This window comes from Lepidochelys kempii, chromosome 3 (assembly GCF_965140285.1).
Source record: "Lepidochelys kempii isolate rLepKem1 chromosome 3, rLepKem1.hap1, whole genome shotgun sequence".
NCBI classification, from domain to species: Eukaryota; Metazoa; Chordata; order Testudines; family Cheloniidae; genus Lepidochelys; species Lepidochelys kempii.
The window spans coordinates 197,505,702-197,525,510 of record NC_136382.1 but is presented as its reverse complement, the minus strand read 5'-3'; the positions used below and the strand labels follow the sequence as shown (position 1 = coordinate 197,525,510).

At 41.4% G+C, this 19,809-nt stretch overlaps 1 protein-coding gene across 5 annotated transcripts in view; it reads left to right on the top strand.

The window, feature by feature from the left end:
- Positions 1–6,748, top strand: part of B3GNT2 (UDP-GlcNAc:betaGal beta-1,3-N-acetylglucosaminyltransferase 2) — a 140,814-nt gene extending 134,066 nt beyond the window's left edge. For 4 of the 5 annotated variants that reach the window (XM_073339547.2, XM_078852352.1, XM_073339548.2 and 1 more), the window contains exon 2: positions 4,201–6,748. In XM_073339547.2, the coding sequence (XP_073195648.1) occupies positions 4,210–5,403 (1,194 nt within the window). In that variant the 5' untranslated portion in view covers positions 4,201–4,209 and the 3' untranslated portion in view covers positions 5,404–6,748. The remainder of the gene's footprint in view (positions 1–4,200) is intronic. The other variant, XM_073339545.2, reaches the window with a different exon arrangement.
- The last annotated feature ends 13,061 nt before the right edge of the window (positions 6,749–19,809 follow it).

Sequence of the window (19,809 nt, the reverse complement as noted above, 5' to 3'; positions counted from 1 at the left end):
CAACTCTGCTGATGAACAATGTGGGGGTGTGTGTTTGTGATGCTACGTGATGGAATCTGTTTAAACAATTTACTTTATTAAAATCCTAGGAAATTAAATACCAAAAAATTACATGAAAAGAACATTGATTGCGACAGAAAACACGCAAGCACTTAAAAGTTAGGGAATACCAGAATTAAGGTTGCCTGTGTAACTTTAATTCACTTCTCCTGTTCATAGATATTATGATAAAGTCTTTAAATTACATGATGGCGTACTATTTTTTTCAACAGGACCCCTACCTCAATCAGTGCACAGGTTGGATCTGCTCTAGAGATGAATCACGGTTGTGTAGTGAATAGAGCTGTGCAGGAACTGGAATTTCCATCCCATGGAAAACTTCACTTTTATTAAATCGTTTTGAGTCTGATTTAGAATGAAATGTCAGAAACGAGAAATTTTCTACAGAACAGAAACTTTTTTGAAAAATTCAGTTTCAGAAAAAACAGAATTTTTAAAAAAATGTCTAGACCAGCTAACCACCCGCCTCCCTGGCAAGCTGGCTGAAGAGCCAGGCAATCTGGGGAGCCAGCCACCTTGGGATGTGGTTGCCTTGCTTCCTGGGGAACGTAGGAAGCCAGACAGCTTGGAAAGTTGAGTAACCTGGCATCCCGTTCACTGGGGAGCTTGTTAGGTGGGCAGTCTGGGAAGCCTTGAAAGTCTGCTGTGTGGACTGCTGGGAGGGTGGGGAGCTGCCTGGTTCGTATTGAAACTTTCAACAGAATCAGCACATTCCCATGGAACATTTAGGTTCTGTCTAGTCAGTGTTTCCAGTGGAAAACTTCCATCAGAAAATTTTCAACCACCTCTAGTAGTGACGGAGGCTGGCTTTAGGATCCCTGTCTTATTTTTTTTAAGAAGTTGAAAGGTATGTAACGAATGAGGGAAAAGATTTCAGGAAGTGAAAGGATGGTCTCATAGTTAAGGGAGTGAAATGCCACCCTGGAAGTTGGGATTCTATCCCTGCTTCTGCCATAGAGTTCTTGTGTGGCACGGGGCAAGTCACTTTAAACCAGACATTTTACATGTGGTCGCCAGTTGTGTGTGCCTCACTTTCCGGATGTCCAGCTTGAGACCATAGATTCTGATTCAGAAGTGCAGACCACTCACAGGACTTGTCTACACTGGCAATTTAAAGCGCTGCAACTTTCTTGCTCAGGGGTGTGAAAAAACACACCCCTGAGTGCAGCAAGTTTCAGCGCTGTAAAGCGCCAGTATAAACAGTGCACCAGCACTGGGAACTATCCTTTTTGTGGGGGTGGTTTTTTTAGAGCGCTGGAGAGCTCTCTCCCGGCAGTCTGCAGTGACTACGCAAGCCACGTTAAAGTAATATTCAGTAATATAATTCAAGACTGTATCGTAATTTATGTACACAAGGGGTCGAATTAAAGTTGCACAGGCCCAGCCCTGAAAATTATGATGGTGGGCAGGTTTGGTTGTTGACTGGTAAATGCTCTGAGCTTTCCCTTTGTTTCCAAGAGTGGTTTGACTTTCTGTGCTTGTCCTATTTTAATCCTATCATTTTTCACTTACATTTTATGTGCAGCAAGAATGCACTGTTCAAAGGAGAATACAAGTTGCTTACCACCCACTTTTAGATGGTTTTTCCTTCTAATTTGGTTCTTAGTCTTCCAGTTTTTCAGCTATGTCTGATTTAGTTATCCAAAATGTAGTTACCCTTTCATCTCTGAAACACATTCTTGCACTTCCTTTTGGTACTCGTTTATTTCTAATGTGTCTGTTTTGGTTTCCATATTGTCGATCTTTGAGTCCCAAACAGTTACTATATTAGTGGTAACTTGTGCTACAACTCCCCAGGCCATATTGGAGGATAAATTATTTGTCCTCAGTGGTGTCAAGCACAGTTTTTGTTGTTGTTGGTTTTTTTATACCTAATCTCCCTTGAATTTTGTATGCATCAATGTAATCCAGCGGTTCTCAAACGTGGGTCGGGACTCCAAAGTGAGTCACGACCTCATTTTAATGGAGTCTCCTGGGCTGACATTAGACTGGCTGGGGCCAAGGGCTGAAGCCCTCATCCTGCCTCCCAAGGCCGAAGCAGAAGTACAAGTCCCACTGCCTGGGGCTTTGGTTTCAGGCTTGGACAGGGCTCAGGTTACAGCCCTCCACCCCCGAGGATGAAGCCCTGGGGTTTCAGCTTTGGCTTTTTCGCCCAGGCTGGTGGGGCTTTGGCCCCCCTGCCTGCGGTGGCGGGGCTCAAGCAGGCTCAGGCTTCGGTTCCCCTTCCTGGAGTCATGTAGTAATTTTTGTTGTGAGAAGGGGGGTTGCGGTGCAATGAAGTTTGGAATCCTTGATGTAATCTATTAACTGGTATTTTGTGTTACTTGTTTAATTTGATGTACTATCAGGCACAGCAAGAAGAAGATAGTAATGGGAGGATAAAATTAGATATCATATGATAGATGAAAGTATATGCTTGGAAACAATATTATGTGATGCTAGACTATTGTTTTAAGACTCCTGCCAGGGGAGGAAAGAAAACTATTTAGTAAGTACTGTGTCTTTAAGAAAGAGAAAAAAAATCCTCTTGACAACCTCAATAAGGTCTGTTCTATAGCTTCTTTTGTCTGACTCTGGTCCCTGTGGGGAGGAGGATAGGAAGGGCCATGGCAGGTCTCTCTCCCCTGTTACATTGGCTGCTGTTAGCTTGGGTGTCTTGTTAGCTCTTTAGAAAATGAGAAACACTAGTTTTCTAAAAATTTGTGATGTATAGTTTGATATGTTCTTATGTTTTGGGTAATGTCCCACTTATATTGGTATCTCTTTAGAATTTTCATGTAGTTTGCATAATGTGGGTATTGTTGGGGGTGTGTGTGTGTGTGTTTGTGTATATTACACAAGTCCTTAAGAGTTGACAAGCTGTTGCTGCAAGGTTTATAATGTAAATTGTTCATTTTTTATTTAATTTTTTTTATAGGACTATAGAAAAAACTTGAAGTTAGTTTGGGTTCACTTATAGAATCCACAGGGCTCTTACAATTTATCAGAGGCTAGTATAAAAGATATGTTTGAGGGAAAGGAGGGAGTACTAGTGAGTTTGGGGACAACATCCTGATGAGAAGCTCAGCTTACAGCATAGGGAAGTCACAGGAATTCCAACCAGCCTTATGGATACCTCTCATCCTTCATCTCAGCCTCTCGTGTCTGATAAACTCAAAGCTTTCATTCCCCTTGTTGTCTAGCTGCTAGAAGGAAGAGGGATCAATTTCTCTTCTTCTCAAAAGCTTCCTAGGAGAGTGTGTGTGTGTGTGTGCTGGAGAAGAGTAGTAAATCCTCCCGGCAAGGGGGTTGAGGAGGGTCTTAGCTACTTTCCCTACCCTTTTGGTTGCCGCACTAAGAAAGTGGCTTCCTATACCCCTGCCCCTCCCCCCTCTATTCTTTTTGGTAGTCCTCTCCTACAGATTACTTCAGTGTTACCTTCTGTTACAACTCATTTTCTTCCCCAGCAGGAGAATGAAGTTCAGAATTATAAAAAAGGTTCACTGCTGCCTACATAGAGGTGAATAGCAGCTTTGAAACTGGCCAAGCTTGTCAATTTCACTTGGCTTCTGCTTGGGAAAGCTAGGGGGAGTGACAAACTGTAGACACAAAAACTGAGTACTGTAGCGTTCATATTTGGAAGGATGTCACAACCATAAGGGGTTGTCACAACCCCACCCCCACCCAACCTTATTCTCTCAACCCAACCCAGCCTTAGGCTCACTTTATTACCAAGGAAAAGCTTACCAACTGCTGAGGGCAAATGAGCTCTCAAGCCTTGATTATTGTATAGTCAAACATTTTATCTCATGTAAACCTTTTGGAAAGAGATCACTTGCTAATAATTTAGATGTATGGTCAAATGCTTTATTCTGCTTTAGAAATTCAAGCAAAACTTTCCATCGTTGCTTGTTCTCTTGATTGACAAACTTTTCCTTTCTAATGGAACCAAAACCCCTATAGCTGCAAGAGAGAGCTTGTATATTAGGGGGTGACCAATTCATTTTTCATTTTCAGTATGTAAATGTCAACTCTTGGCTTGCTGACTTTTGTACACTGTGAGGTTTAGAAGTGGTCAAAAAAACCCTCTTGTATTCCTATGAAATTAGAAACCTGTTTGAAAAAGATTGAATAAAATCTAACCATCATTTTTCTTTTCAGATATGAGAAATGAGTGTTGGACGCAGAAGACTAAGGCTGCTGGGAATTCTGATGATGGTAAACTTTTTTATTTATGTGATTGTGGAAGTCTCCAAAAGTGGTGGTCAAGAGAAGAATACAAAAGGACAGGTTATAATACCCAGCAGCAAGTTCTGGAGGAAATACACTCCTCACAAGGCCTATTGGAACAAACAGCAACAGAAGCTGGAATTCTTGTACAACCCCATTTTGACCTTGCTTTCCAATATGACTGTGGAAGAAACCTTAATTTCTAATACTAGTGTTCTGAATTCCTGTGACCCTGATCCATCAGTAACATCAGAGGTTAATGACTTTGCAACGTTGCCAGACAGATTTAAAGACTTCCTGCTTTATTTAAGATGTAGAAATTATTCATTATTAGTGGATCAACCAAAAAAGTGCAAACACAAACCTTTCCTGCTACTGGCTATCAAGTCACTTATACCACATTTTGATAGAAGGCAAGCAATTAGGGAATCTTGGGGTAAAGAAATACAATCAGGGGATGTAACAGTTGTAAGGGTCTTTTTGTTGGGACAGACCCCTCCAGAAGATAACTTTCCTGACCTTTCAGACATGCTGAAATTTGAGAGTCAAACCCACCAAGACATTCTTCTTTGGAACTACAGAGACACTTTCTTCAACTTGACTCTGAAAGAGGTGCTGTTTCTTAAATGGGTCAGCAGCACGTGTCCAGAGGCCCAGTTTATTTTTAAGGGGGATGATGATGTTTTTGTGAATACCCACCAGATCCTGGATTACTTGAAGAATTTATCAAAGGACAAAGCAAAAGACTTATTTATAGGTGATGTGATCAAAGATGCTGGACCTCATCGAGAAAAAAAATTAAAGTACTACATTCCAGAAAGTGTTTTTGAAGGTTCTTATCCTCCATATGCAGGAGGTGGTGGGTTTCTGTACTCTGGTGATCTGGCATTAAGACTGAACAATGCATCTGACCAGGTCCTCCTCTATCCTATTGATGACGTTTATACTGGAATGTGCCTTCAGAAACTTGGGCTTGCTCCGGAAAAACACAAAGGCTTCAAAACATTTGATATTGAAGAGAAACACAGGAATAACATATGTTCCTACACAAACTTAATGTTAGTACATAGCAGAAAACCTCAAGAAATGATTAAGATTTGGACACGCTTGCAGGATCCACACTTAAATTGTTAAATGTTTAAAGTAACATGCGTAAGTGTCTTCAATTTATTTTCCAAGATTGGGTCTAATTTCTTCATTGAATCATTAAAACTCCTCTTTGTTCTCACTTAATGGTTTTTAAAGTTACTTCTCTTAAAAATCATTAGCTAGAAACATTTGTTCAGTACTTCTAAAAGTAAAAATAATACTAGAATAACAAATTTTTGAGAGTGTGGCATGAAGACTTAGTCCTAATCTTTCCACTGTCTTAGCAGTTATTATGTTTCAATATTTCATCTACAAATTTTAAAATAGACTTCAGAAGTTATAACAAAAAATTCTTCATTGATTCATGGTTAGCTATCACCATAATGTTGAAAGCATGGATTGCCCACTTTTCATTGCTAGTGCATCTTATTTTAATTGTGGTGGTAGAAGCTGTAAACACAGACTTTTTTTCCTGAGAAAACTTGTCTGTTTGAAATAGCATTTGTAACGTAAAAATTCAGAAATTGGGAAAGTCTAATTTTTACACAAAGTAAAAAAAAAAAAAAAAAAAAAAATAACTTTAAAAAATTACACTAATTATTGAAAGGTGTTTTGATTTTGTAACTCTTCCTCTATCATATGCTACTTCTGAACAGTATTCTCTCATTTAAATGTGATCTGCTGTGCAAAATGTGTCTGCCTGTATCTGAAAGGATACTAAATCTCTACCTTTTATGTAATGATACTTTATATCTTATAAAATCACAATATAATTTCAAATGGGATAAAATTTAAGAGCTGGACATGTAAGGAAGAGGATAGGTTTTATGTTGGACTTTGCTAATAGGCAGATTTTTGTCTTGAATTTCAGTTAAGCTTTATAAATCAAAGTTCTTCTGTCACTCATTTTATTTACAGAAAAGGCTGCTCTGGCCAGTCCTTGTTTTCTGTTTTGGTGTTAAAAACAATCATCAGGTAGCTTGATTTGATATGGATAACTGAAGTCTGAAATTGCACATCACTCAGGAAAGCTTGGTTTGGATCTCCTCTATAAACTGATGATGATAAACTCAGAACAATATACATCTTAAACGTTTCAAGTTTTGAAAGTGAGATTTGGAAATTGCATGATGTGTCATACAGCATGTTTCCCAAAACTCTAGAAATCTTTTCTTGCCATATTTCCACATGTTGCTTATATGAGAATTTGTTCTAAGTAATGACCCCTTCTTTGTATATATAGGAGTGCCTGTCTATTTATTGTTCAGATTGAAGACCAAAATGTTTTCTTAAATATATTTGTGTAACGTTTTATTTGTATACATTGTTGTCAGTCAAATATTTAAATAGAGCATGATATTTTAAATCTGTTGATGTAACATGTTAAATACAGTTAATTGTTTTTGAATTTGAAAAATAAAATTGTGATTTAAGTAGTTCTCATGTGCCTCTTGTATAGTCTGTATATAATACAAAGCTGTAAAACTATCAGACCCTTCACTGCATAATCAGTAACAAGCTATATTAAAGAATTGTTTTAAGTCTATGGTCAGTTAGGAGTTTATTATTCAGCATATTCCTGTTTTAATCCGAGAATGCAATAGAGACTGAAGAAAAACAGATGTTGAATGGTGATTATGTATTAACTTCCTAGGCATTGTAATGCAGCTAAGTTAAGACAACACTAAATAGTAAGGAGCAGGAATAATTTTTTATGTCCTTAGGAAAACTATCATGGTGTTTAGAAACGGAACCCGTTCATGCTGACCTCCATGCTTTTCAGCAGAATAGAAAGTGATATTGAAAAGACACTTGGGATGAATTTAAAGCGTGGCAGTTGTGCCCAGAATTTTATATTTGTTTAAAGATTACCCCCCTCCCCCCAAAAAAAGTCATAGCCACAATACTTCTTCACACGTTAGACCTCTCCTTCTTCCCCTCCCTGAAGGAAGTGGTGTTGCCTTTCATCCCCACTTCTGCCCCGCGTACACTTGAGACTCCCAGTCAATAGGCAGAACTCGGGCTGGGCCAAGAGCCCTAGCATGCCTTAAAGTATGGCTACAGCTGCATTGCCTCTGCCTGTTGCAAATCCTGCCTCCCTTCCAAAAGAGTCCCCAGGGATCCCCATTTCTCCTTCCAGTTCTCTACAAGCTAATAGCACACAGGTGCCCTACTATCCCTCCCCATAAGGAACGGAAAGGAAAGTGAGGTTGGACATAGGCCTGGGGGAGGCTAATATCAAATTGGACAAGGCGGGGTTGGCAAAACTGGTGGTTACAAAATGTGAGGTGAGCAGAGAACTGGTGTAGGCTAGAGGGGAGGAGAGAACTGGAGAGACTGGCAAAGATCTGGGGAAATATAGATGAGGGGGAGAACTGGGCAGAAGGAGAGTGGACAGTAAAGGAAACCTTGAGTACTGGGGCAGGAACTGAAGAGTGGGAACTTTGAGGAGGGACAGAAGTGCAAATGAGAGGGGTGCAGAGACATAGGGTATGTTTGCGCTGCAATAAAAGAACCTTGGCTGGCCTGGGTCAGCTAACTCAGGCTCAGACTACAGGGTTATAAATGGAAGTGTAGACATTCGGAGCCTGGGCTCTGCGACCCATCACCTCGCATGGTCTCAGTGCCTGGTCTCCAGCATGTGCCCGAATGTCTACACTGCAATTTTATACCCCTGCAGCCTCAGGCACATGAGCTTCAGTCAGTTGAAGGGGGCCAGCTGCACAAGTCTTTTGTTGCAGTGTAGATGTATCCATAGACTGGCGTGTGTGTAGAGAATGGAGCATGTTTGTGGGTGAGGATGCAGGTGCATATGTATGTGATGTTAGCTAGTTTTTCTAGACATGGAAGGGCCAGCACCTAGAGAGAAAATGGGGAAGGTGCCTATCTCCATTAAGGAGATAGCATGCTTCCTCTTTTGTTCTGAGAGAATGTCCCATACTGAGATTTTTTTCCCCTGTGAAAAGTTTCCCTTCATATTTCTAGGAATTTTGCTTTCTGGAATGGAGTGCAACATTTAATGGATTTAAGTTATCACCTGATTTCAGCTTCAGGGTGGTGGGAAGGGAAGAAAGATAGGAACTTATAGACGGAACAGCTTGGGGGCTCAGGAAAGGAATAGCAGTGAAAAGATTGGGGACCTTGTGGAAAGAGGGAGGTATGGAAGGAATTTGGAAGACCCAAAGTGATTAGGGAGGGAGGGGGAGAGGAAGAGACTGGGCACTTGGTGGTAGGGAAGTAATAGGGAAAAGATGTATTAGAGGCCAGAATAGAACAGGGATCGAGGGAAAACAATGCAAATTAAGTAGAACAGAAGAATGGTATATTGGGGGAGGGCACCCAGGACATGGGGCCAGGGGCAACATGTACTGACAACAAAAGATCAGAGACAGAGGAGATGATAAAACAGAAGAAGTTTAAGGTTAGAGAATTTAAATTGTTCAGGCTCCTTATTTAATCGTAATAGTAGCATTGGTGTGCTGGGTATTTCAGAAACATAAAGCATGCAGTCTAGTATAAGTGAAGTGGTGATGCAGTTGAGTGGGCATGCAGTGTGTTGGAAGGCTAAGTTAAAGGGACATGAGATGAAGCAAGAACAAGGGTGAGTTACTGGTCGAATGATATAAAAAAAAAACTTTGTAGCAGGGATTTGAAGGAGAGGAGTGAGATCATTGGGAGTAATGGAGGAGGGAGGCTATTGCCGCTATAGAGAGCTGCATGAGAAATGCAAAAATTTAAAGGTGCATTTTAATTAAAATAAGTAAACTAACTAGAATGTGTGTGGAATGAGCCAAGGTGAAAGCACAGATTGCTCCATGTAGAGTGTGAGGAAGTTTAACCTTCCTGAGGGTTCAGAAGGAAATAAATGGTGGTAGCTGAGATCTGGAACCAGTGTGATACATTCAGCATGACAGACAAGGAAGGTAGCGTTTGGCTGCAGCTTAGTGAATAGAACAGAGACAGGAGAGAGGAGGAGGCAGCAGCAGCATTATTTCCCTGGTAGATGGATCAGTCTATGCCAGACTTAGCTTTCAGGGGCTATTTACTTATTTACTTGTTTGCTGGATCTTTATCCTTAACTGTATCAAGGTGAGGATTAGGGGATGGGAAGCATGGTGGTGGAGCTTCAGACCGAAGCTGACGTGCAGCTGGAGATTCTGGAGGCTCAGTCATGGTTAGCAAGGCCTAGGCTGTGAGAAGAAGCAGAAGTGTCCCTCCTCCCTTTTAGGAGGGAAGGGAGGAGGGACACGCTGTGTATGCGCAGCATGGGGGGAGAAGCTGCTACTCTTACTCCTAACAACCCAAAAGGGCTAGCAGCGTTTCCTATGTTGTCTTGCTCTCCTGCAGCTGTGCATGATATTACAGCTGCTATGCAGCTTGACATCCAAGGGAGATTTGTAAGTGTCATGTGAGAGATGAGATTTGGCAAGTCTGTCTAAATCCTTTTGGTTTCAGAGTGGTAGCCGTGTTAGTCTGTATCAGCAAAAAAACCGAGGAGTACTTGTGGCAGCTTGGAGATTAAGGCCTGGTCTACACTACAAGTTTATGTCGAATTTAGCAGCGTTAAATCGAATTAACCCTGCACCCGTCCACACAATGAAGCCACTCTGAACTTGGATACACTGGCCAGGTGTACAGGAAAAGCCCCAGGAACTTTTGAATCTCATTTCCTGTTTGGTCAGGCGAGCTCATCAGCACAGGTGACCATGCAGAGCTCATCAGCACAGGTAACCATGAAGTCCCAGAATCGAAGAAGAGCTCCAGCATGGACTGAACGGGAGGTACTGGATCTGATCGCTGTATGGGGAGATGAATCCGTGCTATCAGAACTACGTTCCAAAAGACAAAATGCCAAAACATTTCAAAAAATCTCAGAGGCCATGAGGGATAGAGACTACAGCAGGGACGCAACACAGCACCGCATGAAACTTAAGGAGCTCAGACAAGCGTACCAGAAAACCAAAGAATCAAACAGACGCTCCGGGACAGAGCCCCAGACATGCTGCTTCTACATTGAGCTGCATGCAATTCTAGGGGGGGCCGCCACCACTACCCCACCCCTGTCTGTGGACTCCGATGAGGGGTACTCTCCCCCATGCCTGAGGATTTTGCGGACGGGAAAGAGGAGGAGGAGGATGAGCTTGAGGAGAGCACACGGCACACCTTTCTCCCCGACAGCCAGGATCTTTTTATGCATTGAAATACTGAAATACCCTCCCAACCTAACCAAGCCGGAGAAGGGACCTCTGGTGAGTGTACCTTCTAAAACTGTTGTTATAAAAGCAAGCATTTTTTAATGATTGATTTGCCCTGAGGACTTGGGATGCATTCGTGGCCAGTACAGCTACTGGAAAAGTCTGTTAACGTGTTTGGGGATGGAGCGGAAATCCTCCAGGGTCATCTCCATGAAGTTCTCCTGGAGGTACTCTAAAAGCCTTTGCAGAAGGTTTCTGGGGAGAGCAGCCTTATTCCTCCCTCCATGATAGGACACTTTACCACGCCATTCTAGTAGCAAGTAATCTGGTATCATTGCATGACAAAGCCTGGCAGAGTATGGTCCTGGTGTTTGCTGGCATTCAAGCAACATCCGTTCTTTATCTCTCTGTGTTATCCTCAGGAGAGTGATATCATTCATGGTAACCTGGTTGAAATACGGGAATTTAATAAAGGGGACATTCAGAGGTGGCTGTTCCTACTAGGCTGTTTGTCTGTGGCTGAAAGGAAATCCTACCCGCAGTTAGCCAAGCGGGGTGGGAGCCCATTGGCGCTGAGCTGTTCGTGTTTGGCTAGCAGTGATCTTCCCTGATACCAGCCATGCGATGGGGGGAGGGGTAAAGCGATCATCCCAGAGAATTGGAGTGGGGGGGGGGGTTAGTTTGGTTTCTGCTGCTGCACGTTAACACTAAAACCGCAGCACTAAATGGCCAACTCAACAGGCTTTGCTTGGTATGAGAAAGGAGGGTGCTGCTGTTATGAAGGTTGCAGAAGCCTAAAGCGGAATTCTGTTGCCCGTGTGAGATCTCTAACACCAAAGCCACTTGCACTTAATATAAGATGCAAAATGCAACCTTGTACCGAAGTCACATGTGCTATGTAATGTGAATAGTGTTCACTGTGAAAGACTATAGCCATTGTTCTGTAAAATGTATCTTTTTTAAATACTTCACTCCCTTTTTTTCCTCCTGCACCTGCAAATGTTTCAAGCCTCCCTCCTCCATTCCAAAGACTAACTCAGATAAGGCAGCGAAAAAAACACACGCGTGATGAAATGTTCTCTGAGCTCATGCAGTCGTCCGGCATGGACAGAGCTCAGCAGAATGTGTGCAGGGACACAGTAGCACAGTACAGGAAAGCGGCCAATGAACGTGAGGACAGGAGGGACGATCGAGATGAGAAGTGGTGTCAGGAAGATCAAAGGAGGCAGTATGCAGTGCTGGGGCTACTGCGGGATCAAACGGACATGCTCCAGCGTCTGTTGGAGGTTCAGGAACGGCAGCAGGATCAGAGACTGCCACTGCAGCCCCTGTTTCACCGCCCTCCTTCCTCCCCAAGTTCCATAGCCTCCTCACCCAGACGCCCAAGAACACAGGGGCAGGAGGCTCCGGGCAACAGAAGGCTGTCATTCAACAAGTTTTAAAGTGGCCTTTTCCTTCCCTCCTACCCTCCTCCCACACCCCACCCGGGCTACCTTGTAAGTTATCTCCCTATTTTTAGAATCAATTAATAAAGAATACATGGTTTTTAAACGATAGTGACTTTATTTCTTTTGCAAGCAAGCTGTGATCGAAGCGGGGAGGACGGGTTGCTTACAGGGAATTAGTCAACCAAGGGGGTGGGTTTTCATCAAGGAGAAACCAAGAGAAGCATCACACGGTACCCTGGCCAGTCATGAAACTGGTTTTCAAAGCTTCTCTGATGCGCAGCGCTTCCTGCTGTGCTCTTCTAATCGACCTGGTGTCTGGCTCCGTGTATTCAGCAGCCAGGCGATTTGCCTCAACCTCCCACCCCGCCATAAATGTCTCCACCTTACTCTCACAGAGACTGTGGAGCACACAGCAAGCAGCAATAACAATGGGAATATTGGTTTCGCTGAGGTCTGAGCGAGTCAGTAAACTGCGCCAGCGCGCCTTTAAACGTCCAAATGCACATTCTACCACCATCCTGCACTTGCTCAGCCTGTAGTTGAACAGCTCCTTACTACTGTCCAGGGTGCATGTGTACAGCTTCATGAGCCAGGGCATGAAGGGGTAGGCTGGGTCCCCAAGGATAACTATAGGCATTTCAACAGCCCCAACAGTTACTTTCTGGTCTGGGAAGTAAATCCCCTCCTGCAGCTGGTTAAACATGAACACAAGCGTCATGAATCTTTCCCGGCCATCCCACGTTGATGTTGGTGAAACGTCCCTTGTGATCCACCAGGGCTTGCAGCACCACTGAATAGTGCCCCTTGTGGTTTATGTACTGGCTGCCCTGGTGGTCCATTTCCAAGATAGGGATATGGGTTCCGTCTATGGCCCCATCACAGTTAGGGAATCCCATTGTAGCAAAGCCATCTATTATGACCTGCACATTTCCCAGAGTCACTACCTTTGATAGCAGCAGCTCAATGATTGCGTGGGCTACTTGCATCACAGCAGCCCCAACAGTAGATTTGCCCACTCCAAATTGATTACCGACTGCCCGGTAGCTGTCTGGCGTTGCAAACTTCCATAGGGCTATCGCCACTCACTTCTCAACTGTGAGGACTGCTCTCATCTTGGTATTCTTGCGCTTCAGGGCAGGGAAAGGCAAGTCACAAAGTTCCAGGAAAGTGCCCTTACGCATGCGAAAGTTTAGGAGCCACTGGGAATCATCCCAAACCTGCAACACTATGCGGTCCCACCAGTCTGTGCTTGTTTCCCAGGCCCAGAATTGGTGTTCCACGGCATGAGCCTGCCCCATTAACACCACGATCTCCAAATTGCCAGGGACCACGGTTTTAGAGAAATCTGTGTCCATGTCCTCATCACTCGTCACCGCACTGCCGTCACCTCCTCGCCTGGTTTTTCAGGTTCTGGTTCTGTATAAACTGCATGATGATACGCAAGGTGTTTACAATGGTCATAACTGCTGCGGTGAGCTGAACGGGCTCCATGCTTGCTGTGCTATGGCGTCTGCTCAGGCAATCCAGGGAAAAGGGCGTGAAATGATAGTCTGCCGTTGCTTTCACAGAGGGAGGGTTGACTGATGACATTTCCCCTTACCATCTGCAACAAATTTTTGGCCCCATGAGGCATTGGGAGCTCAGCCCAGAATTCCAGTGGGCAGCGGGGACTGCGGGAACTGTGGGATAGCTACCCACAGTGCACCGCTCGGAATGTCGACGCTTGCCACGGTACTGTGGATACACTACGCCAAATTAGTGTGGACGCACGCACTCGACTTTATACAATCTGTTCCCAGAAATCGACTTCTATAAAATTGGAGTAATCTCGTAGTGTAGACAAGGCCTAACAAATTTATTTGGGCACAAGCTTTTGTGGGCTAAAACCCAGTGGGTTTTACAAAAGCTTATGCCCATATAATTTTGTTAGTCTCTAAGGTGCCACAAGTACTCCTCGTTCTTTTTAAATCCTTTTGGTTAATCTCAATGTGTGATTTCAAAGCTGAAATCTAATTACACCTTTATAGTATATTTGCCTTGGCTAAGACATGTCTAAATAAGTTTTGAACCCTATTACTAATGAATTCAATCTAAAGTCTAGCAGGATGAGAGTGCACTTCCTATGCCAAACTTCTCATCCACTCTGATTTGGCAGAGTTTTTCCTCTCTTTGCACCTTGTGTAATCTTTTATACTGGCGCAAGATAAGAATCTGGCCTTAAACTTATGTCTCAAAAGATACCTACCTCAGCAATTTTGGGGTCTGTGAACTAGGGCTGTTGATTAATCACAGTTAACTCACGCGATTAACTCAAAAAAGTTAATCACAATTTAAAAAATTAGTTGTGATTAATCGCAGTTTTAATTGCACAGTTAAACAGTAGAATACCAATTGTGATGTATTACATATTTTTGGATATTTTTCTACATTTTCAAATATATTGAGTTCAATTATAACACAGAATACAAAGTATACAGTGCTCACTTTATTATTATTTTTATTACAAATATTTGCACTCTAAAAATGATAAACAAAAGAAATAGTATTTTTCAATTCACCTCATATAAGTCCTGTAGTATAATTCCTCTATTGTGAAAGTGCAACATAAAAATGTAGATTTTATTTGTTACATAACTGCATTAAAAAACAAAACAATGTTAAACTTCAGAGCCTACAAGTCTACTCGGTCCTAATTCTTGTTCAGCCCTCACTAAGAGAAACAAGTTTGTTTACATTTACGGAAGATGATGCTGTCCACTTCTTATTTACAATGTCACCTGAAAGTGAGAACAGTCATTCACGTGCCACTTTTGTAGATGGCATTGTAAGGTATTTACATGGCAGATATGCAAAACATTCATATGCCTCTTCCATTCCAGAGGACATGCTTGCATGCTGATGACGCTCGTTCAAAAAATAATGCATTAATTAAATTTATGAGAGAACTCCTTGGGGGAGAATTGTATGTTTCCTGATGTTTTACCTGCATTCTGCCATATATTTCATGTCATAGCAGTCTCAGATGATGACCCAGCACATATTCATTTTAAGAACACTTTCACTGCAGATTTGACAAAATGCAAAGAAGGTACCAATGTGAAATTTCTAAAGATAACTACAGCACTAGACCCAAGGTTTAAGAATCTGAAGTGCCTTCCAAAATATGAGAGAGACAAAGTGTGGTGCATGCTTTCAGAAGTCTTAAAAGTGCAACATTGTGATGCAGAAACTACAGAACCCAAACCACCAAAAAGGAAAATCAGCCTTCTGCTGGTTGCATCTGACTCAGATGGTGAAAATGAATATGGGTCAGTCTGCACTGCTTTGGATTGTTATCTAGCAGAACCTGTCATCAGCATGGATGCATGTCCTTTGGAATAGTGGTTGAAGCACAAAGTGATATATGAATCTTTATTTGGCATGTAAATATCTTGATGGCCCTGTTCTCACTTTCAGATGCTATTGTAAGCATTATCTCCTGCAAATGTAAACAAACTTGCTTGTCTGAGCAATGGCTGTAAAGAAGTAGGACTGAGTGGACTTGTAGGCTCTAAAGTTTTACATTGTTTTATTTTTGAATGTAGTTATTTTTTGTACAGAATTCTACATTTGTAAGTTCAACTTTCATGATAGAGTTTGCACTACAGTACTTGTATTAGGTGAATTGAAAAATATTATTTTGTTTTTTACAATGCAAATATTTGTAATAAAAATAAAGTGAGCACTGTACACTTTGTATGCTGTGTTGTAATTGAAATCAAAATGTTTGAAAATGTAGAAAACATCCAAAATATTTAAATAAATGTTTTTTATTATTAACAGTGCGATTAATCGTAATTAATTTTTAATTGTGCTATTAATCACAATTAATTGTTTTAATCACTTGACAGCCCTACTGTGAATCTTTATGTGGGTCTGGAAGAAACCCACATGATTCTAGTATTTTATACCTTTAGACCTCCTGGAAGCATTTGGTGTGACCAACATATCCCCAGTGATCAATTCCTTTTACTAATCTGCCAAGGAACTCCCCACAGATTGTAGCCTGCTGATCATCTCAGCATCATCTTTGGTTCTTCCAAAATTTCCTTTCCTAGAAGTCTCCATTGTGGCTCTGAATAAAAAAAAAAAAGATTTTTTTCACCAAGAAATCACATCCTAACAAAATTTGAAGCCCTTGGTCTTCTCCACATGAATAGGGCTTCATTTCCCCTGTTCCCACACTCATTAGGGTAGCTGTAAGTAGCCTGCTTGTGTTGTAGTCATACTCAGGGACTTTAGACTCCAAACCATTATATATCATTCTGGATACCCTGCGGTATTGAGGCATTTGGCAGCTTTACCTCTTTTTTTCAGAGAATCATGGAGTCCCAAAATTTTCTGATGCAACTATGTTTCCAAAATGCAGAGGCTTCATGCCTAAAATTCTCTATTCAAGTTGAGAGCAATCTTGCTGCCAAACTTTGGTTTCAGAGCCGCAGCGTTGCTATAGTGGGACCTTGGGAGGTGTTGCACACCTCCAGTCTTAAGTTTGTTGACACATCACTGACCGTGTTGAAACACACACAAATCATCCAATCACCGAGAAAAACAAAAAAAACCTAAATGTATGTTTCAGAGTCTTGTATAGACCTGTATATGCAATAGGCTGCGGAATCACTGTCCTACAAATAAGAATCAGAACGTTTTTTGTTTGGGCCCTGATCCTTTCACATAATAGATTCCTGCTGATATACACAGACTATCCAGTCAAGGGAGCAAAAATGAAGATTTTCTGTGATGTTAGAGCCTTATAAAGGAATTAAACTGTATAATTTAGAACTTCATACAGATAAAATTCCTACCAGACTCACTAGCCTCCTTTCTCCTTCACTTTCTCTCTTAGCTTAACTTGCAACCCTGGATCAGTTCTCCCACTCACTTTCCATCACTGAATTCCCTATCTGACTACCACTATGTCTCTTTTAGCATTGTTCACCTGCCCTCTCTTCTTCGGCCCATTATCCAGCGCTTCATAAATTCTCATCTGTCAACATCTATACTACCACTTTGCTCTAAGTCCTCTACTCCCGTCGTCTCTTCCCTCTTCTCTGTTATCTGTCATTGACCTTCTCTACCTTCCTTGACTATGGTGACCTGCTCACCTTTTGCAAGGAAAACTTCCAGACTAAGGGGCTGAGTCAGAGTCAGACTCTAGTTTTCCAAACTGTCATCTTCTCTACCACCTATTAATAGACACCTGTATAAGCATTCAAGTGAATGGGATCTTCTAGGTAGAACAGATCCTAATCAAGTTTAAAATGGTACTCATTCTGCCCAAGCAACCTAGAGCCATGAAACCTTCCATGTTTTCAGTAACATGTCCCAGGTTATGAGTAAAGTAATGATTTTAGATGAACATTATATTTCTGATACTAGAAGTTTAGATTGGAAAAAAAGAAATCAACAAATTCTATAATAAAAAACAGTTCCCAGTTCTCATCTTACATTGGCCTAACTCCAAGGGAACTCCATTTCAGTCAGTGAATTTACACTGGTGCAAAACTGGTGAGACACAAATGAGGTCTTGAGCCTTCTTATTCTGCATTTATTGTTAACGGCTAAAGCTGTCATTGTCATTTGTTTCCTACAAACAATACTTCTGTTGGAAACTTTGGAGGCAGGAGTTATTTAAAGGTGTGGTCTGTCAGGGTTGTAATACCTATAGAAACGGTCAGGCTTCTGTAGCTGAGAGCGACATGTTGTATAAGTAAGTTACTTTAACATTTGTTGGAATTAGATTATTTATTTATCGTATGCATGTCTGCCAAGTTTTGTCTGCTTTCCTAGTTTGGAATGTTAATGCTGTGCAGGGGATTGAGCATGTTGAATTCATTTAAACATTTCCCCTTGTGTTGAAGAAATGCTGCATTTCCCTTTTCTACCACCACCACTCCTCCTGTTCTAAAGGAGCCAATCATTCAGCTCAGAACACTCTGTCTTTTGTGGGGAAAGCACATATGATCTGTTATGCTATCAGGCCAGTCAGAGTGCATGGAAGTTTAATAGCTGTAAAACCTGTGACTTCATTTTAAGAAAACAAGATTTTGACTTGAACGGTCAGTTTGAGTTAGAGTTTTATTAGCTTTGCACACAATTTAATTCTTCAGCAAACACACTTGACTTCACTTCTTTCCTGTATTTCTATTAGATTGTTCCTTTCCTTAACAGTTTAGTCGGTCTTTTTCCAGTACACATTAACGTTCTGTCATCCATTGTTGTGATAATGTTTGAGAGGACATGTGACTCATAATTCCATTAAAGTAGGCATGGAGGTGAAGACCAGCTTGTGAACTTCTTGCAGCATTGTTTACTAAAAGTTCACCTTGCAAGCAGAGACGAGGATGAAGAAACTGTCCAGCATTTTAAACTAACATTTTATTGATATTTAAACTATTGTACATATTAAATTACATAGTTCAGAAGTGAAGAGTAAACAAATTTCTTGAGCTCAGGGACTCATCTTTTTTTCCCTTTCTTTTACAAAATTCAGGACCCCTTACAAACACTTGGTAGTTATTAGTATTTGTTATTTTACAACACTCAAGTGTGCTAGGTGCCTCACAGTACTGATGAGAAGACATGTTCCTTACCTGACGGGGCTTACATGGCAATTTCATGCATGAGGCAACAGGATGGGGAGGTAACAAGACAGGTGGAAGAAATGACATAGTCAGCATCAATAAGATTGTGGCTCTTCATTGAAGACTAGTGCACAATGTGATGGAATAAAGATGATTCATTTAAAAAAAAAAAAAAGATATGTACATAGATGACTTTGCCAAAATGTTACACTTCCCCTTCAGTCTTCCTGGTGCTGATGTGAAGGAGCAGCCTTGGGATTTACACAAGGTTTTTTCTAGCAGTTGCCAGGTGGCAACCTCTGATCATCCAATAAGTTATTGACCGAATTGCTTAGAAGAGAAATCTCTTTGTAAGAGGGCCAATGGCATCCTCCCCATAGAATTTTTAAATACATCTACCTGGTTTTGGCACAATCTAATGTGCTCTAAAGGAAAATCAATTACATTGAAATGAATATAAAATATCACTTTTCAAGAATATCTTAACGTCTAAGGAATGGTTTAGCAATTTCTGGAAATCAAGATTAATTTAATCAGAAGTTGGCAAAACACACATTTGAAATTTTGGTGCACAGAGAGGGCAGTGTGAAACCGTGAAAGTTCTCATAGGCACTACTTAGGTCCAAGACACTAGACTGAGAACCTCTGTTCTATGAAAAGAAATATAAAACCAATGGCAGCTCTAGGTTAACACTGTAGGTGGAGAATTCTAATTTGTCTTTATTCAGCACTGCCAGCCACAAACATTCAAAAATCATAATTGGCATAAAAATAAAAAATTGAGTGCTTTTTATTTGCCTTCCAGTTTTTGAGACTTCAGGGCATGTAGGTTTGATTTTCAAGCTTTTGACCTCAACCATGAGGGCTAGAAATGTGTTTTGTTTTGTTTTTAATGAAAAATGAGATTCTCAGAATGACATGAATCCAGAACCTGGGGCTTTAAGAAAAGCACCAAATATCACAATATTTGCAATAAAAATGGAAGTGAAATTTGGAGAGCTGGCAACATTGCATGTTACTGAAGAGTTTGTATCATTCAGTGTTCTTCCTTGGCTTTTCAAAAAAGGCCTGCTGCTATGCTAAATTGCCCCATGGGGATCTTTCATCTGAAAGAGCTATTCTGTTTAATTCAGAGCTGCAAATGGCACGAAGAATGGGCATGAAGGTACATCTATTTTACTATGA